The sequence below is a fragment of the Capra hircus genome, chromosome 7, assembly GCF_001704415.2.
Source record: "Capra hircus breed San Clemente chromosome 7, ASM170441v1, whole genome shotgun sequence".
Classification (NCBI taxonomy): domain Eukaryota; kingdom Metazoa; phylum Chordata; class Mammalia; order Artiodactyla; family Bovidae; genus Capra; species Capra hircus.
Window position 1 is genome coordinate 100,318,875 of NC_030814.1, and position 24,204 is coordinate 100,343,078.

General features: G+C 39.9%; 1 protein-coding gene across 1 annotated transcript; it reads left to right on the forward strand.

The window, feature by feature from the left end:
• LOC102170309 (olfactory receptor 7A17-like) lies at positions 1,280 to 2,212 on the forward strand. The gene has a single exon (XM_005682248.2). It carries the CDS (start codon positions 1,280 to 1,282, stop codon positions 2,210 to 2,212), a length of 933 nt encoding a protein of 310 aa, XP_005682305.1.

Consider the following 24,204-nt stretch of genomic DNA (forward strand, 5'->3'; position numbering starts at 1 on the left):
AAGGCCTTTGCCCTGGCCATCCCTTCTGCTGGGCACACATGTCCCCACATAGACCCAATCTCTCCTTTGTGCCTGTCGTTAGTTTCATCACAGAATCTGTCACCATAGGATGATATATAATTTTACAGTCTATTTAGTCATTCTCTTTTTTTATGTCCTGATTCATTTTTTCAATTTATTTTTAGTTGGAGGATAATAATTACTTTATGATGTTGTGCTGGTTTCTGCTATACAATAATGTGAATCAGCCAGTAGTATACATGTATCACCTCCTTCTTGAGCCTCCCTCTCACCCCACCCCATCCCACCCCTCTAGGTCATCACCGAGCACAAGGCAGGACTCCCTATGTTATGTAGCAGCTTCTCACTAGCTATCGATTCTACACATGATAGTATATAAATGTCAATGTTATTTTCTCAATTCGTCCCCCTGCTTCCCCTGATGTGTTCACAAGTCCATTCTCTACATCTGCATCTCTATTTCTACACCTCAGATAGGTTCGTCTGTATCATTTTTCTAGATTCCATATATATGCATTAATGTGCAATATTTATTTTTCTCCTTCTGACTTACTTCACTCTATATAACAGGCTCTAGATTTGTCCACCACCCTTCAGTTGACATAAATCAGTTCCTTTTTATGGCTGAATGATATTCCATTGTGTAAATATACCACAACTTCTTTATCCATTCATCTGTCCATGGACATCTAGGTTGCTTCCATGTCTTGGCTACTGTAAATACTGCTGCAATAAACATTCGGGTACATGTGTTGTTTTGATTTATAGCTTTCTCAGGTTATATACACAGTTGTGGGATTGTGGAGTCATGTGGTAGTTTTATTTCCAGTTTTTTTTAAGGCATCTCTACCCTATTTTCCATAGTGGCTATATCAACTTACATTCCCACCATATATTCATTCTCTATAATTGAAATGAGACTTTGGGGACTTTTGCTTTTTAGCACTTTTTACTCATTGCCTAGACAGTGCTTAAAAACGATAGACTTTGTATTACATTCTTGAATTACATTATGAAATTCTCATTAAAAGTGCAAAACTCATGACCCTTATGGTAAAAGCTAGTTGGGAAAAAAATTCCACATTATGTGGGGCACAAAGATACCTTCCATGGGGTTATACAAAATACACAAAATATCAAATTAATATTTGACAACAAAATATAAATTTGAAACACCATTTTGAATATGTGACTAATACAAGTTTGTGTGAAAATTAGCCATGTTATAGCCTTTCTTTTCCAGAAGTCACCTTCCTGCATGGAACCAGACAATGATACACAACTTCTAGAATTTCTCCTTCTGGGACTTTCAGAGAAAGTAAAAGTACAGCCCCTCATATTTGGGCTTTTCCTCTCCACGTACTTGATCACTGTGTTTGGAAACCTGCTCATCATCTTGGCCATCACTTCAAATGCCCACCTGCACACACCCATGTACTTCTTCCTCTCCAACCTGTCCTTTGTGGACATCTGTTTCACCTCCACCACCATCCCAAAGATGCTATGGAATATCTGGACACAAAGCAAAGTTATCAGCTATAAAGAATGCATCACACAGATTTATTTTCTCATCCTCTTTGCAGTGTTGGACATCCTCCTCCTGACCGTGATGGCCTATGACCGCTTTGTGGCCATTTGTCAACCTCTCCACTACACAGTCATCATGAACCCCCAGCTCTGTGGACTACTGGTGCTGATATCCTGGATCATAAGTGTCCTGAATTCCTTATTGCAAAGCTTAATGGTGTTGCGACTGTCCTTCTGTACAAACATTGAAATTCCCCACTTTTTCTGTGAACTCAATCATATGGTCCAACTTGCCTGTTCTGACACATTTCTTAATAACATAGTGATGTATTTTGCAGCTGTCCTGCTGTGTGGTGGTCCCTTCTTTGGTATCCTTTGTTCATATTCTAAAATAGTTTCCTCTATATGCAGAATCTCATCTGCTCAGGGGAAATATAAAGCATTTTCCACCTGTGTGTCTCACCTCACCATTGTCTCCTTATTTTATTGTACAATGCTTGGAGTGTACCTTAGCTCTGCAGCTACCCACAATGCACACTCAAGTGCAACAGCCTCGGTGATGTACACAGTCATCACACCCATGCTGAACCCCTTCATCTACAGCCTGAGGAATAAAGACATGAAGAAGGCTCTGAAAGCATTGTTTGTGAAGGGAAATATATAAAGGCCAACTGTTGTAAAACTGAAGAAGTACCCAAGATTGAAGAGGTCAAAGCCTCGGAGTCAGATATTGTGACCGTTTGATCAGACTACGAAAGCAGAACTTGCTACTTTTATTTTCTTGAATTTCCATTTCTTTGATTTGAACCTTTCTGTCTTAACTTGTAGCTCATTTTAATAAGCTTTCTTCTTCCTTTGATATCCAGCAAATTTTCCCTTGTTTTATATTTTTAACTTATTTTTTTATTGAAGGATAATTGCTTTAGAGAATTTTATTGTAATCTCAACATGAATCAGCCATAGGTATACATATATCCCCTCCCTTTTGAGCCTCTCTCCCATTTCCCAGCCCATTCCACCGCTATAGGTTGATACAGAACCCCTGAGGCATACAGCAAATTCCCACTGGCTATCTATTTTACATATGGTAAAGTAAGTTTCCATGTTACTCTTTCCATGCATCTCACCCTCTCCTCCCCTCTCCCCATGTCCATAAGTCTATTCTAATAATAAAGTCTATTCAAATAATAAATGTTTTTCTTGAGTCACTGCTGTCAGAATCCTTTCCCTCGGAAGTCACAGTCCACCTCACCTCCCTAGGATGCCCTCCAACACTGTGCTGATCTCTGGACCTGCTATGGGGGCAGCACAGATTCTAATCAGGTCCTATTCTTCTGTGTTCTTGATTCCAATGTCCACAGCTATCAGAACTGGTGCATTTTCTTTTGTGGGGGCTCTCAATGACCTTTTGTATATTCCGTAGACACGGAGTCTGCCTAGTTGATTATGTGGATTTAATCTGCAGCTTGTAAAGCTGATGGGAGTGTTTTGGATCTTCTTTCTTAGCAGCACTGTCCCTGGGTTTCAATTGCGGGTTTATTTCCACCTCTGCATGTGGTTCGTCCACTGGGGTTTGCTCCTGAGGCTGCCCTGGAGGACTTGGGTTTGCCCCTGTGAGGGCCAAGTGTGGAGCTGGTGCAGCTGCTTAGGTTGCTGAGGTTCTGGCATCACAAGGTATTCAGGGGAGTTGGCTTCTAGGATAGCAGGAAATATAGTGCTCTAGAATGGTATGGCCAGAGAAGGCAATGGCACCCCACTCCAGTACTCTTGCTTGGAAAATCCCATGGATGGAGGAGCCTGGTAGGCTGCAGTCCATGGGATCGCGAAGAGTCAGACATGACTGAGCGACTTCAATTTCACTTTCATGCATTGGAGAAGAAAATGGCAACCCACTCCAGTGTTCTTGCCTGGAGAATCCCAGGGACGGGGGAGCCTAGTGGGCTACTGTCTATGAGGTCGCACAGAGTCGGACATGACTGAAGCGACTTAGCAGCAGCAGTAGCAGAATGGTATGGCAACCAGTATTGGCCAATAGGCACCAGTATTCTTGCCTGGAGAATCCGCCTCCCTGACAGAAAAGCCTGCCAAGCCATAGTCCACGAGGTCGCAAAGAATTGGACACTATCAAAGCAACCTGCACACCCAGACGCAAAATTTTTGTCTGTGGCAGCTCTACCCCAGTAAGAGTTGAGCATGAAGGTGGCGCAGCTGCTTGGCTTGCAGGGGCCCTGGCTGCGCCAAGTGTGCAGGGACATGGACTGCCTTCACCGCAGGAGTTATGGCCCTATCTGAGTCTTTCTTCAAGCCTTTTGTAGCTGGCGATCAGAAGCCCTCTTTGGCCAGCTTTCTCCATAGTTTCACCTATTCAGGCACTTAGAGGGCTCCCTTGCCTGGGGTCCTTCTCTGTTGTTTGGCACATCAGGCATATAAAGGGGCACCCTGGGTGGGGTCCTACTCTGTAGTTTAACGCATCAGGGGCTTGATAGGCCAGCCTCTCTATCCTTCAGCTGCCAATGTATTGTGTGTGGTTCTATATATTCTTTGCCTCTGGTCAGATACTCCTGTCCACTCTCAGCTGATGTTCTGCATGTACTTCTGAGTCTGGAGGTGTATTCCTTATGTAGCCATGGAGAGATATGTATTCCATGTCCAGCTACTCCTCTGCAGTCTTGTTCTCCCCTCAGGCAATTACTTTTCAGCACAGAGCAAGCAGCTTAAAATGAAACACAAAACATCCTTGCCTTTGAACATCCTCTGGCCATTGGTGACACACAACCTTCCCGCAGACTGTCAGCCTCCACATTTTTTTTTTTTTTAATATGACAGAGGAGCCTGGTGGGCTAAAGTCAATGGGGTCGCAAAGAGTCGGACATGACTGAGCGACTTCATTGATTGATTGATGTATTTATTTATGTGGCTGTGCCAGGTTTTCATTGAGGCATGTGAACTCTTAGTTGTGGCATGTGGGATCTAGCTCCCTGACCAGGGATCAAACTAGGCCCCCTAAACTGGCAGCATAAAGTCTTAGCCACCAAACCACCAGGGAAGTTCCTCCTTTTTTTTTTTTTTCTACTTTTTCAAATTTATTTCAACAATATATCAAAAATATTTGGAAATTCCCATTTGCCTAATGAAACAATAGAGATCTTTTGAAGAGGAAGAGGCAGTAAATTTATTCATATGCCTATTTGACAACATAGCAGCATAATTTCTCCATCAGTGAAAATGGCAAGCAAATAGGGTAATTTCCATTTTAAAAAAATACCTTTTCACAAATGGCCTATAACACACCAAATATTTTTCTTTTGTTTTATTAAAAGAATTGTCATTAGTTGTATTAACCCTATCAAAAAAGTACACTAGATGACCAAGGAAATTTATAATAGAGAAAAATCTAAGACGCAATATTCACTTTCATACCTAATATTCCTTGCACATCACTATCTTGACTGTTCTTTCTCACCATTTAGACTGTAACATAGCACTGTGAGTTATAGCAGGCCATTGATTTTCATATTGGGCTTCCCTGGTGGCTCAGATGGTAAAGCGTCGGCCTGTAACACAGGAGATCTGGGTTCCATCCCTGGGTCTGGAAAATCCCCTAGAAAAGGAAATGGCAACCCACTATAGTACTCTTGCCTGGAAGAATACCATGGATGGAAGAGCCTGGCGGGCTACAGTCCAAAGGGTTGCAAAGAGTCAGACATGACTGAGCAACTTCATTGATTTTTATACTCTTCTTTAGGATCCAATTCTCTCTTAGATGGGTGACCACCATGCTTACCATAGCCACTGGCAAAACGATTATCAAATACATGTCTGAAAGAGAAGTCTTCATTGATAGACAGGTTTTATTTAACAGGTTGACCTAAGATGGCCTTAGAATTATAGCCTTCAATATGATGAAGCAGAATTGCAATTCATACATTGTATCACCATGCAAAATATTCATTATGCTGTGTGACTACTCATTGGCATATGAAGGATTGGTGTTTATGTGTCAGGGAAGGTTTTTACACAGTAGTGAAGGATTGTTTGGCCTTTTTCGATTTGTACTTAATTATCTTCTTATTTCTGCTTGACAGCTTTCACTGCTACCTGTAATATGATTCCTCTCATTGCTATAGTGGAGATAAACCCCATTCCTTCATTTTCTCATAACCATGAATGGGTTATGATATCTGTTGTAGACATGTGTTTCACCTCCACTGCCATCCCCAAAATGCTAGTGAATACACAGACCCAGAGCTAAATTATAACATTTGAACTCTGCATCACTCAGATGTACTGTTTCATATACTTTATAGAACTGGAAATTTTCCTCGTGAACATGATGGCCTGTGACTAGTTTGTAGCAATCTGTCACCCTTTCACTATATGGCCACCATGGAACCCCAGCTCCCTGAACTGATGGTTCTGGTGTCCTGGAACATCAGGGTCCTGAATTCCTTGTTAGAAATCTTAATGGTGTTATGACTGCCATTCTGTAGAGTTGGACATTCCCACTTTCTCTGTAAAGTTAATCCAGTGATCCAACTTGCTTATTCTAGCAACTTTCTTAATGACATCTTGAGATATTTTGCAGCTCAACCTCTGGGTGGAGGTCTTCTGGCTGGTGTCTGACTTCTACTCTAAGAAAGTCTCTTCTATTTGTGAAATCTCACCAGCTAGCTGGTGGCTTGGATGATAAAGGATCTGCCAGCAATGAGAGAGACTCAGGTTCCATCCCTGGGTTGGGAAGATTCCCCTGCAGAAGGGAATGGCTACCACTCCAGTCTTCTTGCCTAGATAATTCCACAGATGGAGATGTCTGGTGGGCTACAGTCCATGAGATCACAGAGTCGGACATGACTGAGCAACTAACACACACACACCAGCTACCTAAAGCTGCATAACAAGCTTTCACAAATGGCATGGTTTACATAATGACTTAATTACCAGATGAGATTTTATGTGTCAGAGTCATTTTGATCTATGCTTTAATATTCACAGTCTGTAGTCAGCTGTGAGCCACTATAATCATCTTTTTATAGTTCATATATAATATTTTGTGAGACTGTTGTATATACCACTGTGCTAAGTCACTTCAGTCGTGTTCAACTCTTTGTGACCTCATGGACTATAGCCTGCCAGGCTCCTCTGTCCATGAGATTCTCCAGGCAAAAACCCTGGAGTGGGTTGCCACTTCCTCCTCCAGGATATATCTGGCTTGAGCCAAATTATGTCAGTGTACTCCATGTATAGGGACTTCCTGGGTGGCACTAGTGGTAAAGAACCTGCAAGCCAGTGCAGGAGATGTAAAAGACACGGTCCATCCCCGGGCCAGGAAGATCCCCTGGAGGAGGGCATGGCAACCCATTTTAGTATTCTTGCCTGGAGAATCCCATGGACAGAGAAGCCTGGTTGGCTACAGTTCATGGGGTCGCAAAGAACTGGACATGACTGAAGTCACTTAGCACAGCACAGCAGAGCACTCTATGTATAGGTTAATCTAGTTTACAAAAAGATAAGTTTACCAAATTTGATTTACCTTGTGTCACTTGCATCCACGTATGACATTTTGCTTTCTACCTGGTGATGTCTCCTTAACTCTGTTATTAAAATGTGACTCAGCTACGTGGTTCCAGGTCCTACCTTGAGCCATGCATCATTAGATTTTTTTTCCTTTTAATTTAATTGATTGAAGTATAATGCAAACATATACAGCACACATATAAGGTGTACAATTTGCTGAATTAAAGGAACCATATGAAAACTGAGTACACACTGCCTATTTAAATAAACTGCATACTGTTTATTTATGTATTAATATAATTAGAGGAGGTGTACAAAAGCTTTAATTTCAATGTTACATATTATAAAAATAAAAGTTGAATATCCCTTAGCCTCGGGTTCTTTATTTCTGGATGTTCATGTGGAACAATAAGCCTAGTTTAGAAGAGTGTGAATAGGAATAAATTAAATGTGTGAAAACTTTTTTGAGTATAAGAGCTATTTCATGAATTAGTAGTGTTTATGTGTATGTGTGAGAGAAGGCAATGGCACCCCACTCCAGTAGTCTTGCCTGGAAAATCCCATGGACAGAGCAGCCTGGTAAGCTGCAGTCCATGGGGTTGCTAAGAGTCAGGCACGACTGAGTGACTTCACTTTCACTTTTCACTTTCATGCATTGGAGAAGGAAATGGCAACCCACTCCAGTATTCTTGCCTGGAGAATCCCAGGGACAGAGGAGCCTAGTGGACTGCTGTCTATGGGGTCGCACAGAGTTGGACACAACTGAAGCGACTTAGCAGCAGCATGTGTCTGTGTATTTACATGAGATTTTTTTATAAATAAACACATATATATGTACATGGGCTGCAAGTGGGCTAAGTCCCTTCAGTCGTGTCCAACTTTTTGCAACCCTATGGACTGTAGCCCTCCAGGCTCCTTTGTCCATTGGATTCTCCAGGCAAGAATACTGGAGTGGGTTGTCATGCCCTCCTCCAGGGGATCTTCCCAACCCAGGGATCGAACCCACATCTCTTATGTTTCCTGCATTGGCAGGGTTCTTTACCACTAACGCCACCTTGGAAGCCATATATGTACACAGAGAGATTTCATAATCTCATCATTTATGTTGAAAATTTTTATCAAGAATTGAAGAAGATAGAAATAAAAATTGTTATAGGTGAATTAACATGAAGTTACTCAAGTGTAGAAAGTTAGACAAAAAGTTTTGAAGTAGAATAGTTTTCCTAAATTTTAATAACAAATTATTTTTCCTACCTTAATGTTCAAACTCAAAGTCAGGACCACATTTTCATTTATAAAATGAGAAATCCTCAGTATCACATTTGCAGAATGTCCAAATTAACTTTAAATTTTTTTTTCTTCCACATACACTGGGTTTTCAGCACAAAATGTTCTTATTCAGGGGAAACAAAAGGAATGAAACTGAAAAGTTTAAATTTAGTTACCTCCAGAAACATTTTATTGGATAAATGTCTGTGTAATATTGTTATTGATGCTATAACTAATTACTACACTAGGGCTTTAAAAGAAACAAATATATCTGCCTTGAATTCTGGAAGTCAGAAGCCCAATTAGAGTGCTAACGTCAAGATTCTGTAGGACTGGATTCCTTCTGGGTTTTCCAGGACAGCCTCAGTTTCCTTCCATATTCCAGTTTCTTGAGCACAAGCATTCCTTGGTTCATGGCCCATCCTCCATCTTCAAGGTCAGCAGCATATTCAAATCTCTCTCTGATTTCAACAGTTTTGCTTTTTCCACATTCAAAGGATCATGCTGACTACACCAGTTTTTACCTAAATAACCGTGGCCAATCTTTTATCTTTGGGCCAGCTGATTAGCAAACACATCAGTTCAGTTCAGTCGCTCAGTCGTGTCTGACTCTTTGCGACCCCATGAATCGCAGCACGCCAGGCATCCCTGTCCATCACCAATTCCCGGAGTTCACCCAAGCTCATGTGCATCAAGTCAGTGATGCCATCCAGCCATCTCATCCTCTGTCATCCTCTTCTCCTCCTGCCCCCAATCCCTCGCAGCATCAGGGTCTTTTCCAATAAGTCAACTCTTTGCATAACGTGGTCAAAGTATTGGAGTTTCAGCTTCAGCAGCAGTCCTACCAATGAACACCCAGGACTGATCTCCTTCAGAATGGACTGGTTGGATCTCCTTGCAGTCCAAGGGACTCTCAAGAGTCTTCTCCAACACCACAGTTCAAAAGCATCAATTCTTCGGCACTCAGATATCTGCTACCTTAATCCTCCTTTGCTCTGAAAACACAATATTGCAAGTTTCTGAGGATCAAGATGTGGGTTATGTTTTAGAGGCTCTTATTGAGACTACTATAAAATCTTTTTGAGAGATATGTTACTTGGTGACATTCTAGAGCCTTTATGATAGGAATACCAAATCACCTTATCTGCCTCCTGAGAAATCTGTATGCAAGCCAAAAAGCAACAGTTAGAACAGGACATGGAACAACAGACCGGTTCCAAACTGGGAAAGGAGTACTTTAAGGCTGTATATTGTCCCCTTGCTTATTTAACTTATATGCAGGGTACATCATGAGAAATGCTGGGCTGGATGAAGCACAATGAAGCTAGAATCAAGATTGCTGGGAGAAATATCAATAACCTCAGATATGCAGATGACACCACCCTTATGGCAGAAATAGAAGAAGTAAAGAGCCTCTTGATGAAAGTGAAAGAGGGGAGTTTAAAAGCTGGCTTAAAACTCAACATTCAAGACATCTGGTCCCACCACTTTATGGCAAACAGATGGGGAAACAGTGGAAACAGTGACAGACTTTATTTTCTTGGGGCTCCAAAATCACTGCAGATGGTGACTGCAGCCATGAAATTAAAAGATGTTCGCTCCTTGAAAGAAAAGCTATGGCCAATCTAGACAGCATATTAAAAAGCATAGACATTACTTTGCCAACAAAGACCCATCAAGTCAAAGCTATGTTTTTTTCCAGTAGTCATGTATGGATGCGAGAACTGGACTATAAAGAAAGTTGAGCGGGGAAGAATTGATGTTTTTGAACTGTGGTGTTGAAGAAGACTCTAGAGAGTCCCTTGAACTGCAAGGAGATCCAGCCATCCAGTCCATCCTAAAGGAAATCAGTCCTGAATATTCATTGGAAGGACTGATGATGAAGCTGAAACTCCAATACTTTGGCCACCTTATGCGAAGAGCTGACTCATTGGAAAAGACCCTGATGCTGGGAAAGATTGAAGGCGGGAGGAGAAGGGGACAACAGAGGATAAGATGGTTGGATGGCATCACCAACTCGATGGACATGAGTTTGAGTAAACTCCAGGAGCTGGCGATGGACAGGGAAACCTGGCCTACTGCAGTCCATGAGGTCGCAAAGAGTTGGACACGACTAAGCGACTGAACTGAATTGGAGGATAATTGTTTTACAGTGTTCTGCTGGTTTCTACTATACAACAGTGTGAATCAGCCATAATTACACATATGTCCCCTCCATCTTGAACTTCCTCCCACCCCCAGCCCCTCTAGATTGTTACAAAGAACCAGGTTGAGCTCCCGGCATTACACAGCAACTTCTCGCTAGCTATCTATTTTACATGACTGAATGTATGTGGGCTACTCTCTCAATTCACCCCAACTTCTCCTTCCCATACTGTGTCCACAAATCTGTTCTCTAGGTCAACATCTGCATTCCTGCCCTGCAAATAGGTTCATCAGAACCATTTTTATAGATTCCATATATATGCATTGATATACGATATTTGTTTTTCTCTTTCTGACTGACTTCATTCTGTAAAACAGGCTCTAGGTTCATCTACCTCATTATAATTGACTCAATTTCATTCCTTTTTGTGGCTGAGTATTCGTCTGTCAATAGACATCCCGGTTGCTTCCATGTCTTGGCTATCCTAAATAGTGCTGCAATGGGCATAAAAATACACGTGTCTTTTTTTTTTTTTACGTTATTTTACTTTACAATACTGTACTGGTTTTGGCATACATTGACATGAATCCACCACGGGTGTACATGAGCTCCCAAACATAAACCCCCTCCTACCTCCCTCCCCACAACATCCCTCCAGATCATCCCCGTGCACCAGCCCCAAACATCCTGCATCCTGCATCGAACATAGACTGGTGATTCGTTTCTTACATGATAGTATACATGTTTCAATGCCATTCTCCCAAATCATCCCACCCTCTCCCTCTCCCTCTGAGTCCAAAAGTGCCCTCTACACATCTGTGTCTCTTTTGCTGTCTTGCGTACAGCGTCATCATTACAATCTTTCTAGATTCCATATATATGTGTTAATATACTGTATTGGTGTTTTTCTTCCTGACTTACTTCACTCTGTATAATCAGCTCCAGTGTCATCCATCTCATTAGAACTGATTCAAATGTATTCTTTTTAATAGCTGAGTAGTCCTCCATTGTGTATATGTACCACAGCTTTCTTATCCATTCATCTGCTGATGGACATCTAGGTTGCTTCCATGTCCTGGCTATTATAAACAGTGCTGTGATGAACATTGGGGTACATGTGTCTCTTTCTATTCTGGTTTCCTTGGTGTGTATGCCCGTCAGTGGGATTGCTGGGTCATAAGGCAGTTCTACTTCCAGTTTTTTAAGGAATCTCCACACTGTTCTCCATAGTGGCTGTACTAGTTTGCATTCTCACCAACAGGGTAAGAGGGTTCCCTTTTCTCCACACCCTCTCCAGCATTTATTGCTTGCAGACTTCTGGATTGCAGCCATTCTGACTGGTATGAAGTGGTACCTCATTATGGTCTTGATTTGCATTTCTCTCATAATGAGTGATGTTGAGCATCTTTTCATGTGTTTGTTAGCCATCCATATGTCTTCTTTGGAGAAATGTCTATGTAGTTCTTTGGCCCATTTTTTGATTGGGTCGTTTATTTTTCTGGAATTGAGCTACATAAATTGCTCGTATATTTTTGAGATTAGTTGTTTGTCAGTTGCTTCATTTGCTATTATTTTCTCCCATTCAGAAGGCTGTCTTTTCACTTTGCTTATAGTTTCCTTTGTTGTGCAGAAGCTTTTAATTTTAATTAGATCCCATTTGTTTATTTTTGCTTTATTTCCAGTATTCTGGGAGGTGGATTATAGAGGATCCTGCTGTGATTTATGTTGGAGAGTGTTTTGCCTATGTTCTCCTCTAGGAGTTTTATAGTTTCTGATCTTACATTTAGATCTTTAATTCATTTTGAGTTTATTTTTGTGTGTGGTCTAGATCTAGAAAGTGATCTAGTTTCATTCCTTTACAAGTGGTTGACCAGTTTTCCCAGCACCACTTGTTAAAGAGATTGTCTTTACTCCATTGTATATTCTTGCCTCCTTTGTCAAAGATAAGGTGTCCATAGGTGCATGGATTTATCTCTGGGCTTTCTATTTTGTTTCATTGATCTATATTTCTGTCTTTGTGCCAGTACCATACTGTCTTGATGACTGTGGCTTTGTAGTAGAGCCTGAAGTCAGGCAGGTTGATTCCTCCAGTTCCATTCTTCTTTCTCAAGATTGCTTTGGCTATTCGAGGTTTTTTGTATTTCCATACAAATCTTGAAATTATCTGTTCTAGTTCTGTGAAAAATACCACTGGTAGCTTGATAGGGATTGCATTGAATCTGTAGATTGCTTTGGATAGTATACTCATTTTCACTATATTGATTCTTCCAATCCATGAACATGGTATATTTCTCCATCTATTAGTGTCCTCTTTGATTTCTTTCATCAGTGTTTTATAGTTTTCTATATATAGGTCTTTAGTTTCTTTAGGTAGATATATTCCTAAGTATTTTATTCTTTTCGTTGTAATGGTGAATGGAATTGTTTCCTTAATTTCTTTTTCTACTTTCTCATTATTCGTGTATAGGAATGCAAGGGATTTCTGTGTGTTGATTTTATATCCTATATATATACTATATTTTATATCCTTTATATATACTATATTCATTGATTAGCTCTAGTAATTTTCTGGTGGAGTCTTTAGGGTTTTCTATATAGAGGATCATGTCATCTGCAAACAGCAAGAGTTTGACTTCTTTTCCAATTTGGATTCCTTTTCTTTTTCTGCTCTGCTGTGGCCAAAACTTCCAGAACTATGCTGAATAGTAGCGGTGAAAGTGGGCACCCTTGTCTTGTTCCTGACTTTAGGGGAAATGCTTTCAATTTTTCACCATTGAGGATAATGTTTGCTGTGGGTTTGTCATATATAGCTTTGATTATGTTGAGGTATGTTCCTTCTATTCCTGCTTTCTGGAGAGTTTTTATCATAAATGCATGTTGAATTTTGTCAAAGGCCTTCTCTGCCTCTATTGAGATAATCATATGGCTTTTATTTTTCAATTTGTTAATGTGGTGAATTACATTGATTGATTTGTGGATACTGAAGAATCCTTGCATCCCTAAGATAAAGCCCACTTGGTCATGGTGTATGATCTTTTTAATGTGTTGTTGGATTCTGATTGCTAGAATTTTGTTGAGGGTTTTTGCACCTATGTTCATCAGTGATATTGGCCTGTAGTTTTCTTTTTTTGTGACATCTTTGTCAGGTTTTGGTATTAGGGTGATGGTGGCTTCATAGAATGAGTTTGGAAGTTTACCTTCCTCTGCAAATTTTCTGGAAGAGTTTGAGTAGGATAGGTGTTAGCTCCTCTTGAAAGTTTTGGTAGAATTCAGCTGTGAAGCCATCTGGACCTGGGCTTTTGTTTGCTGGAAGATTTCTGATTACAGTTTCAATTTCCATGCTTGTGATAGGTCTGTTAAGATTTTCTATTTCTTCCTGGTTCAGTTTTGGAAAGTTGTACTTTTCTAAGAATTTGTCCATTTCTTCCATGTTGTCCATTTTATTGGCATATAATTGTTGATAGTAGTCTCATGATCCTTTGTATTTCTGTGTTGTCTGTTGTGATCTCTCCATTTTCATTTCTAATTTTAGTGATTTGATTTTTCTCCCTTTGTTTCTTAATGCGTCTGCCTAATGGTTTGTAAATTTTATTTATCCTTTCAAAGAACCAGCTTTTGGCTTTGTTGATTTTTGCTATGGTCTCTTTTTGTTTCTTTTGCATTTATTTCTGCCCTAATTTTTAAGATTTCTTTCATTCTACTAACTCTGGGGTTCTCCATTTCTTCCTTTTCTAGTTGCTTTAGGTGTAGAGTTAGGTTATTTACTTGACTTTTTTCTTGTTTCCTGAGGTATGCCTGTATTGCTATGAATTTCCTCTTAGCACTGCTTTTATAGTGTCCCACAGGTTTTGGGTTGTTGTGTTTTTATTTTCATTCATTTCTATGCATATTTTGATTTCTTTTTTGATTTCTTCTGTGATTTGTTTGTTATTCAGAAGCATGTTGTTCAGCCTCCATATGTTGGAATTTTTAATAGTTTTTCTCCTGTAATTGAGATCTAATCTTAATGCATTATTGTCAGAAAAGATGCTTGGAATCTGTTTTGATTTTTTTGAATTTATCAAGGTTAGATTTATGGCCCAGGATGTGATCTATCCTGGAGAAGGTTCCGTGCACACTTGAGAAAAAGGTGAAATTCGTTGTTTTGGGGTGAAATGTCCTATAGATATCAATTAGGTCTAACTGGTCTATTGTATCATTTAAAGTTTGCATTTCTTTGTTAATTTTCTGTTTAGTTGATCTGTCCATAGGTGTAAGTGGGGTATTAAAGTCTCCCACTATTATTGTGTTAATTTCCCGTTTCATACTTGTTAGCATTTGTCTTACATATTGTGGTGCTCCTATGTTGGGTGCATATATATTTATAATTGTTATATCTTCTTCTTGGATTGATCCTTTGATCATTATGTAGTGGCCTTCTTTGTCTCTTTTCACAGCCTTTGTTTTAAAGTCTATTTTATTGGATATGAGTATTGCCACTCCTGCTTTCTTTTGGTCTATATTTGCTTGGTATATCTTTTTCCAGCCCTTCACTTTCAGTCTGTATGTGTCCCTTGTTTTGAGGTGGGTTTCTTGTAGGCAGCGTATACAGGGGTCTTGTTTTTGTATCCATTCAGCCAGTCTTTGCCTTTTGGTTGGGGCATTCAACCCATTTACGTTTAAGGTAATTATTGATAAGTATGATCCCGTTGCCATTTACTTTATTGTTTTGGGTTTGGGTTTATACATCCTTTTTGTGTTTCCTGTCTAGAGAATATCCTTTAGCATTTGATGGAGAGCTGGTTTGGTGGTGCTGAATTCTCTCAGCTTTTCCTTGTCTGTAAAGCTTTTTATTTCTCCTTCATATTTGAATGAGATCCTTGCTGGGTACAGTAATCTGGGCTGTAGGTTCTTTCATCACTTTAAGTATGGTTTGCCATTCCCTCCTGGCCTGAAGAGTTTCTATTGAAAGATCAGCTGTTATCCTTATGGGAATCCCCTTGTGTGTTATTTGTTGTTTTTCCCTAGCTGCTTTTAATATTTGTTCTTTGTGTTTGATCTTTGTTAATTTGATTAATATGTGTCTTGGGGTGTTTCGCCTTGGGTTTATCCTATTTGGAACTCTCTGTGTTTCTTGGACTTGGGTGATTATTTCCTTCCCCATTTTAGGGAAGTTTTCAACTATTATCTCCTCAAGGATTTTCTCATGGTCTTTCTTTTTGTCTTCTTCTTCTTGGACTCCTATAATTCGAATGTTGGAGCATTTCATATTATCCTGTTGGTCTCTTAGATTGTCCTTATTTCTTTTAATTCGTTTTTCTTTTTTCCTCTCTGATTCATTTATTTCTACCATTCTATCTTCTATTTCACTAATCCTATCTTCTGCTTCCACTATTCTACTATTTGTTGCCTCCAGAGTGTTTCTGATCTCATTTATTGTGTTATTCATTATATATTGACTCTTTTCTATTTCTTCTAGGTCCTTGTTAAACCTTTCTTGCATCTTCTCAGTCCTTGTCTCCAGGTTATTTATCTGTGATTCCATTTTTATTTCAAGAGTTTGGATCATTTTCACTATCAATATTCAGAATTCCTTCTCAGGTAGATTCCCTATCTCTTCCTCTTTTGTTTGTTTTGGTGGGCGTTTCTCCTGTTCCTTTACCTGCTGAGCATTCCTCTGTCTCTTCATCTTGGTTATATTGCTGCGTTTGGGGTGGCCTTTCTATATTCTGGGAATTTGTGGAGTTCTCTTTATTATGGAGTTTCCTCACTGTGGGTGGGGTTGTATCAGTGGCTTGTCAAGGTTTCTTGGTTAGGGAGGCTTGTGTTGGAGTTCTGGTGGGTGGATCTGAATTTCTTCTCTCTGGAGTGCAATGGAGTGACCAGTAATGGGTTATGAGATGCCGATGGTTTTGGAGTAACTTTGAGCTGCCTGTATATTGAAGCTCAGGGGTATGTTCCTATGTTGCTGGAGAATTTGTGTGGTATGTCTTGCTTTGGAACTTGTTGGCCCTTGGGTGGTGCTTGGTTTCAGTGTATGTATGGAGGCATTTGATGAGCTCCTATTGATTAATGTTCCCTGATTCAGGAGTTCTCTGATGTTCTCAGGATTTGGACTTATGCCTCCTGTTTCTGGTTTTCAGTTTTATTTTTACAGTAGCCTCAAGACTTCTCCATGTATATAGCAGCAATGATAAAACATCTAGGTTAAAGATGAAAAGTTTCTCCACATTGAGGGACACCCAGAGAGGTTCACTGAGTTACATGGAGAAAAGAGAGAGGGGATAGAGGCAACTGGAATGAGATGAGGTGGGATCAGAAGAGGAGAGAGCAAGCTAGCCAGTAATCACGTCCTTATGTGCACTCCACTGTCTGGACCGCTCAAAGGTATTCACGGAGTTATACAGGGAAGAGAAGAGGGAGGAAGTAGATAGAGGTGGCCAGGAGGATAAAAGAGGGAAATGAAAAGGAGAGAGACAGATCCAGCTAGTAACCAGTCCCTTAAGTGTTCTCCCACGTCTGGAACACACAGACATTCACAGAGTTGGGTAGAGAAGAGAAGGGGGAGAGAAGAGACAGAGGCCACCTGGTGGAGAAAAAGGAGAGTCCAAAAGAGGAGAGAGTGGTCAAGCCAGTAATCTCACTCTCAGGTAAAATTGGGTAGTGAAGTTTGGGGTTTTAAGCGTACAAAATTTACAACAAAAAACAAAAAGCAAAGATTAAAAATCTAGAGTAGAGGTTGGATTTTCAAGAATACAATATTAAAGAAAAGAAGAAGAAAGAAAAAAAAAGCCACAAGAATTATTAAAAAAAAAACAACAACAACCACACAAAGACTATATATGGCATTTGCTTTAAAAAATAGGGTCTTTTTCTTTTGAAAAATAATAGTAGGTTATATAAATAAAAATTAAAGGAGAAATAGAGGACTTAACAATTTTAAAAAGTTAGAAAAAATAAAGAAGAAAAAGAAAAGAGAAAACAACCACACAACATCAAAAAAAAAAAAAAACGAACAAACAAAAACAAAAAACAAACCAAAAAAGAGGAAACACACACACAAAAAGAATGATTGTAAAAATAGTAAAGGTATATCTGACCCTTTCTCTGGTGTTGTGGGCAGTGTGGGGTCAGTTCCAAGGCGGTTCCCTTTGTTTAACTTCTGTTTGCTGGTCTCTTCGGTGTCTGATTTCCATCCTGACAAAGGAAGGGTGGTGGTGGACACTTTTTTTTTTTCTTTTTTTTTTATGCTCACTTGTTCAGTCGCGCTGTGGGGAGGGAAGGATACTGCAAACAAATAACACTGTCAGGTGCTCGCACTGTCTCAGCCCTGCTGGGCCTACCCCTGCTCGCGGTGCGCACTGCTCAGGCTCTACGTTGCTCCGCCGGGAACCGTCTGAGGCCAGCCCTAGGCTGCATGCACCTCCCCGGTCTAAGCTGCTCAGGTTCGGCGCTCAGGTAGCCCTCAGAGGCACAGATTCGGTAGGGTCTGCGTTTTGTGCCCTTCCCAGGTCTGAGTAGCTCAGGTGTTTGGCGGGCGTGGTAGCTGCTACTTGTCACCTTTCCCATCTCTGCTGCTCAGTTTTTTGGGTGTACCACTGGCACCTCTTGTGAGGCAGATGGTGACTGTCCAGAACCCCCAGAAGTCTTAGCAAAGAAGTCTGCCTGCAGTTTGGTAGGTAAAGTCTCTCCAGGGCTGTGATTGTCCCTTTCCAGCCCTTATGGCTCTGGCTGCCTGTTCCCGGCGGGGGATGGTCTGCAGCTGGCTAGTTCTGTTCCGCCCTTTGTTCTGTGTGCGGTCTTGGCAGTGTCTTATGTTCGAGCTTTTCGCGTGGTAGCTATCCCACAGTCTGGTTTGCTAGCCCAAGTTAGTTTGTTCTGGTTACGTGTGGGGTGTTCCTGCCTGATTCTTAAAAGCACTGCAGCCCGTGCCTCCCATGCCTCCCTGCCCTGCCCCCACTTGCTAGTGGTGGATGCAGGCATTTGTGCTGCTTTTCCTCTGGGGGAGTTACTGTTGGGCTTGTAATCTGTTGGTTTTAATTATTTATTTATTTTTCCTTCCTGTTATGTTGCCCTCTGTGTTTCCAAGGCTCGCCACAGACTCGGCAGGGAGAGTGTTTCCTGGTGTTTGGAAACCTCTCTTCTTAAAATTCCCTTCCCGGGATGGGATTCCCTTCCGGGACGGAGCTCCCTCCCCACCTTCTTTGTCTCTTTTTTCATCTTTTATATTTTTTCCTACCTGTTTTTGAAGACAATGATCTGCTTTTCTGGTTGCCTGATGTCCTCTGCCAGCATTCAGAAATTGTTTTGTGGAGTTTGCTCAGCGTTGAAATGCTCTTTTGATGAATTTGTGAGGGAGAAAGTGGTCTCCCCCTCCTATTCCTCCACCATCTTAGGACTGCCTTCAAAATACATGTGTCTTTTTGAATTATGGTTTTCTCAGGGTTTGTGCCCAGAAGTGAGGTTGCTGATACATATGATAACTTTATTCTTAGTTTCTTAAGGAATCTCCATACTGTTCTCCATAGTGACTTTGTCAATTTACATCCCTATCAACAGAGCCAGAGGGTTTCTTTTTCTCCACACCCCCTCCTGCATTTATTGTTTGCAGATTTTTTGATGATGGCCATTCTGGCAAGTGTAAAGTGATACCTTATTATGTTTTTTATTTCCATTTCTCTAATAAAGAGCAATGTTGAGCATCTTTTCATGTGTTTATTGGTCATCTGTGTGTCTTCTTTGGAGAAATAACTGTTAGGTCTTCTGCTCATTTTTTGATTGAGTAGTTTGTTTTTCTGATATTGAGCTGCATGTGCTGCTTATATATTTTGGAAATTAATCCTTTGTCAATTGCTTCATGTGCAATTATTTTCTCCAATTCTGAGGATTGTCTTTTCATCTTGTTTGTACTTTTGTTTTTTGTTTTTTGGGTGTTTTTTTTTTTTTTTTTTTTTTTTTTTTTTGCTGTGCAAAAGCGTTTAAGTTTAATTGTGTGTGTGATAAGTCACTTCAGTTGTGTCCATCTCTTTGTGACCCTATGGACTGCAGCCTGCCAGGCTCTTTTGTCCACAGGATTCTCCAGGCCAGGATACTGGAGTAGGTTGCCATGCCCTCCTCCAAGGGATCTTCTCGACCCAGGGATTGAACCCAAGTTTCTTACATTCTCTGCATTGGCAGGCAGGTTCTTTGCCACTAGCGCCACCCTGCTCATTTATTTATTTTTGTTTTTATTTCCATTATTTGAAGAGGTGAGTCATAGAGGATCTTGCTGCAATTTATGTCAAAGATCATTGTGCCTGTTTTCCTCTAAAAGTTTTACAGTTTCAGATCTTAAATCCATTTTGAGTTTATTTTTGTGTATGGTGTTATAATCGATAGATTGTTGGCATACAAGATTGTTAGTTTCAGGTGTAATATATAGTGAGCTGACATTTACATACATTATGAAATGATCTACTGGTTCAGTTGAATAACCATCTGTCCCCAAAGTTATGACAATATTATTGACCATATTCCCTATGCTCTTTATTACATCCCTGTGGCTTAATTATTTTATAACTGGATATTTGTATCTCTTAATCTCCATCACCTATTTTGCTCCACCATCACTCTCCCCCCTGTCAAACATTCATTTGTTGTCTGTATCTATGAGTCTGCTTTTTTTTTCTTTTTTTGCTCATGTGTTTTGTGTTTTTTATTCCAAATGAAAGTGATATTCCACATACAAGTGAATCTTTCTCCATATGACTTTTTTCACTTAGCAAAGTACTATCTGGATCCATCATATTGTCTCAAATAGCAAGATTCTATTTTGCTCTCATCAGGAACATAAAAACCGATTTCTCAAGGTTAACAGTAAACTCAGTTCGGCTAAAGTACTGGGACCTTAAGGTTTATTGTTCTGGAGGACAGGAGATATCATGGAAGGTGTAATAATCATTGAATTAATCTGGCTTGTAACAGTGTCTCCTAGACACAGAGAATGAACAGCAAAATTCTCTTACTTGTCCAGACCAGTGTCCTAGAAGGAAATCAGTTATGAGAGATTGGCATAACAAGAGGGCAATGTGCTAATGAGCAGACATAGGGAGCTATTAATATCTCCTCTGCTGCATCCCTCGGCCTGTGCAACCTTTGGATGAACAGGACATGGTTGTTGCTTATAGACTCATAACTCTGGCTGGGGGACCAGTGCTTGACTTCCATCCTGCTGTCTTGTCTGGAAACAGAGCTTCTATCTCCACCATCAACCATCCAAGAGGAATTTGGACCTCTATGGTAAGACCTTCTTCTCAGAGACTCCACCCAGGTGAGTGCAAGAGTCCAGTAAATACTGCAGAAGGTCAGAGGGAATGGCAGGCAATAACTTTACCTGAGTTCACCTGATAGGCAACTCAGACTAATCTAGGGCCAAGACTACTGTGGTCATTTGCTTGATTAATTAATTAATGCCTTATTTTCTGATGCCACAAATTAAAAGGAATATCAAATTCAACCATGTAGGGAGTAATACTGACTGTAAAATGACTGACATGGAAGCCCAATTAGAAGAGGAAATGGGAAGTGTAAAGTGCTTCCAGTAAAACCTTGAACCTAAGTCCAAGCACTTCTACAATTCACTTGAGTAGAGACAAAAGGTATTAGCTGTGGAGGTTATTACAGAGATGCAGGGTAGTTTTCTTAAGAAGGAGCATATTTGACTATGATAAGTAAGATCCAGATGAACAGCAGTTCCTGAAACATACACTTCATAGTATCTTCCCTCTCTTAGTAGTCAAATGAAAATAATTATTCATTATGTGTAAATAGGTGTGTGAATTAGCTTTCTTTACAGTGAACAAATACCCTGCAAATCTGAATATATTTGTTAGGTTAGTTAGCCAATTACTTCTTTTATTTAAAATTGCCTGACCATTGTTGTGCAGAAGCTTTTAATTTTAACTAGATCCCATTTGTTTATTTTTGCTTTTATTTCCAGAATTCTGGGAGGTGGATCGTAGAGGATCCTGCTGTGATTTATGTTGGAGAGTGTTTTGCCTATGTTCTCCTCTAGGAGTTTTATAGTTTCTGGTCTTACATTTAGATCTCTAATCCATTTTGAGTTTATTTTCGTGTGCAGTGTTAGAAAGTGATCTAGTTTCATTCTTTTACAAGTGGTTGACCAGTTTTCCCAGCACCACTTGTTAAAGAGATTGTCTTTACTCCATTGTATATTCTTGCCTCCTTTGTCAAAGATAAGGTGTCCATATGTGTGTGGATTTATCTCTGGGCTTTCTATTTTGTTCTATTGATCTATATTTCTGTCTTTGTGCCAGTACCATACTGTCTTGATGACTGTGGCTTTGTAGTAGAGCCTGAAGTGGTGAAAAGACAGCCTTCTGAATGGGAGAAAATAATAGCAAATGAAACAACTGACAACTAATCTCAAAATTATACAAGCAACTTATGCAACTCAATTCCAGAAAAATAAATGACCCAATCAAAAAATGGGCCAAAGAACTAAATAGACATTTCTCCAAAGACATACGGATGGCTAACAAACACATGAAAAGATGTTCAACATCACTCATTATCATAGAAATGCAAATCAAAACCACAATGAGGTACCACTTCACACCAGTCAGAATGTCTGCGATCCAAAAATCTGCAAGCAATAAATGCTGGAGAAGGTGTGGAGAAAAGGGAACCTTCCTACACTGCTGGTGGGAATGAAAACTAGTACAACCACTATGGAAAACAGTGTGGAGATTCCTTTAAAAATTGCAAATAGAACTGCCATATGACCCAGCAATCCCACTGCTGGGCATACACACCAAGGAAACCAGAATTGAAGGAGACACGTGTACCCCAATGTTCATTGCAGCACTGTTTATAATAGCCAGGACATGGAAACAACCCAGATGTCCATCAGCAGATGAATGGATAAGAAAGCTGCGGTACCTATACACAATGGAGTATTACTCATCCATTAAAAAGAATACATTTGAATCAGTTCTGATGAGATGGATGAAACTGGAGCCGATTATACAGAGTGAAGTAAGCCAGAAAGAAAAACACCAATACACTATACTAACACATATATATGGAATTTAGAAAGATGGCAATGACGACCCTGTATGCAAGACAGTAAAAAAGACACAGATGTTTATAGCAGACTTTTGGACTCAGAGGGAGAGGGAGAGGGTGGGATGATTTGTGAGAATGGCACTGAAACATGTATACTATCATGTAAGAATCAAATCACCAGTCTATGTCCAATGCAGGATACAGCATGCTTGGGGCTGGTGCACGGGGATGACCCAGAGGGATGTTGTGGGGAGGGAGGTGGGAGGGGGGTTCGTGGTTGGGATTGCATGTACACCCATGGTGGATTCATGTCAATGTATGGCAAAACCAATACAGTATTGTAAAGTAAAATAAAGTAAAAATAAAAATTTTTAAAAATAATAAAATAAAATAGCCTGACCAGCTCCTTTCTTTTCAAATAGTGAATTTAGCACATTTTTATTCCTGTTTTTCACTGTATTCTTTCAAACTAAAACTTGAATTTTTTTCATAAAGTTTGCTCTTGCCACTTAGATATTGTATGTATGTATACAATTATGTTTGCAGAATGTCTAAGGGTTTATAATTTTTATACAATAAAGTTTGTGTCAGTCATTTTATGTTCTCTCTATTTTTTAAGGGAAGGAATTGAATCTTTGCCTTAAACAAAAGCAAAAATTACAGAACGTTTGTTTTTTAGCACTCTACACTCCCGGCATAGACAATACATGGAACATTGTCACATTTCAGTTTATATTTTACAGATGCATGAAAGAATGTCTCGTTAAAACTGTGCAATTCACGACATGTTGAGGGGAAATCACTATTAGAGATGATACAGAGGATTCTCTAAAGAGGACCAAATCCATAAACAAAATATTAAAATCTTGGGAATCTTTGCCTTAAACAAAAGTGAAAATGAATGGTCTTCTTCATCTTACTCTGTCACCGACACTGTTTCTTTAATTCTAAGTTTGTTAATACATAATTGTGTATAATGTGTTAGTCGCTTCAGTCGTGTCTGACTCTGCGACCTCATGGACTGTAGCCCTCCAAGCTCCTCTGTCCATGGGATTCTCTAGGCAAGAATACTAGAGTGGGTTGCCATTTCCTTCTCTAATATGGCATCCCAAGTGATTCAGTGGTAAAGAATCCACCTACCAAAGCAGGAAACACAGGTTCAATGCCTGGGTAGGAAAGATATATCCCTTGGGGAAGGAAATGGCAACCCACTCCAGTATTCTTGCCTGCAGAACCCCATGGACAGAGGAGCATGGCAGGCTACAGTCCATGGGGTCAGAAAAGAGAGCTGGACATGGCTTAGTAATTAAACAACAACATTTAATGTATTGTATTCATTTAATCTGTAAAAACTGAAGAAATTAAAATGTCATTTAAAAATTAAGACAAAAAATAATAATAATAAAAATAAAAATTAAGACTATATTCTACCAGTTTCCATTGTATGCAACTTGAGAAAGTCTAAAATAAGTTTTACTGCTTTGTTATGAATTTGTTTTAAACGTGATTCCCTGATGTCTGTTTTCTTAGTTCATAAGGTAATGTGGGATAGGAAACATAACTTCTGAGGGATGCAGTGAGAAAAAATGAAATCTGTAAAACTAAACCAAAGAAGACATTCAAGGGTATGGGATGTGTAAGTCTGTGTGTTCTTTGTATACATTTTTCTCTCAAATAAACAC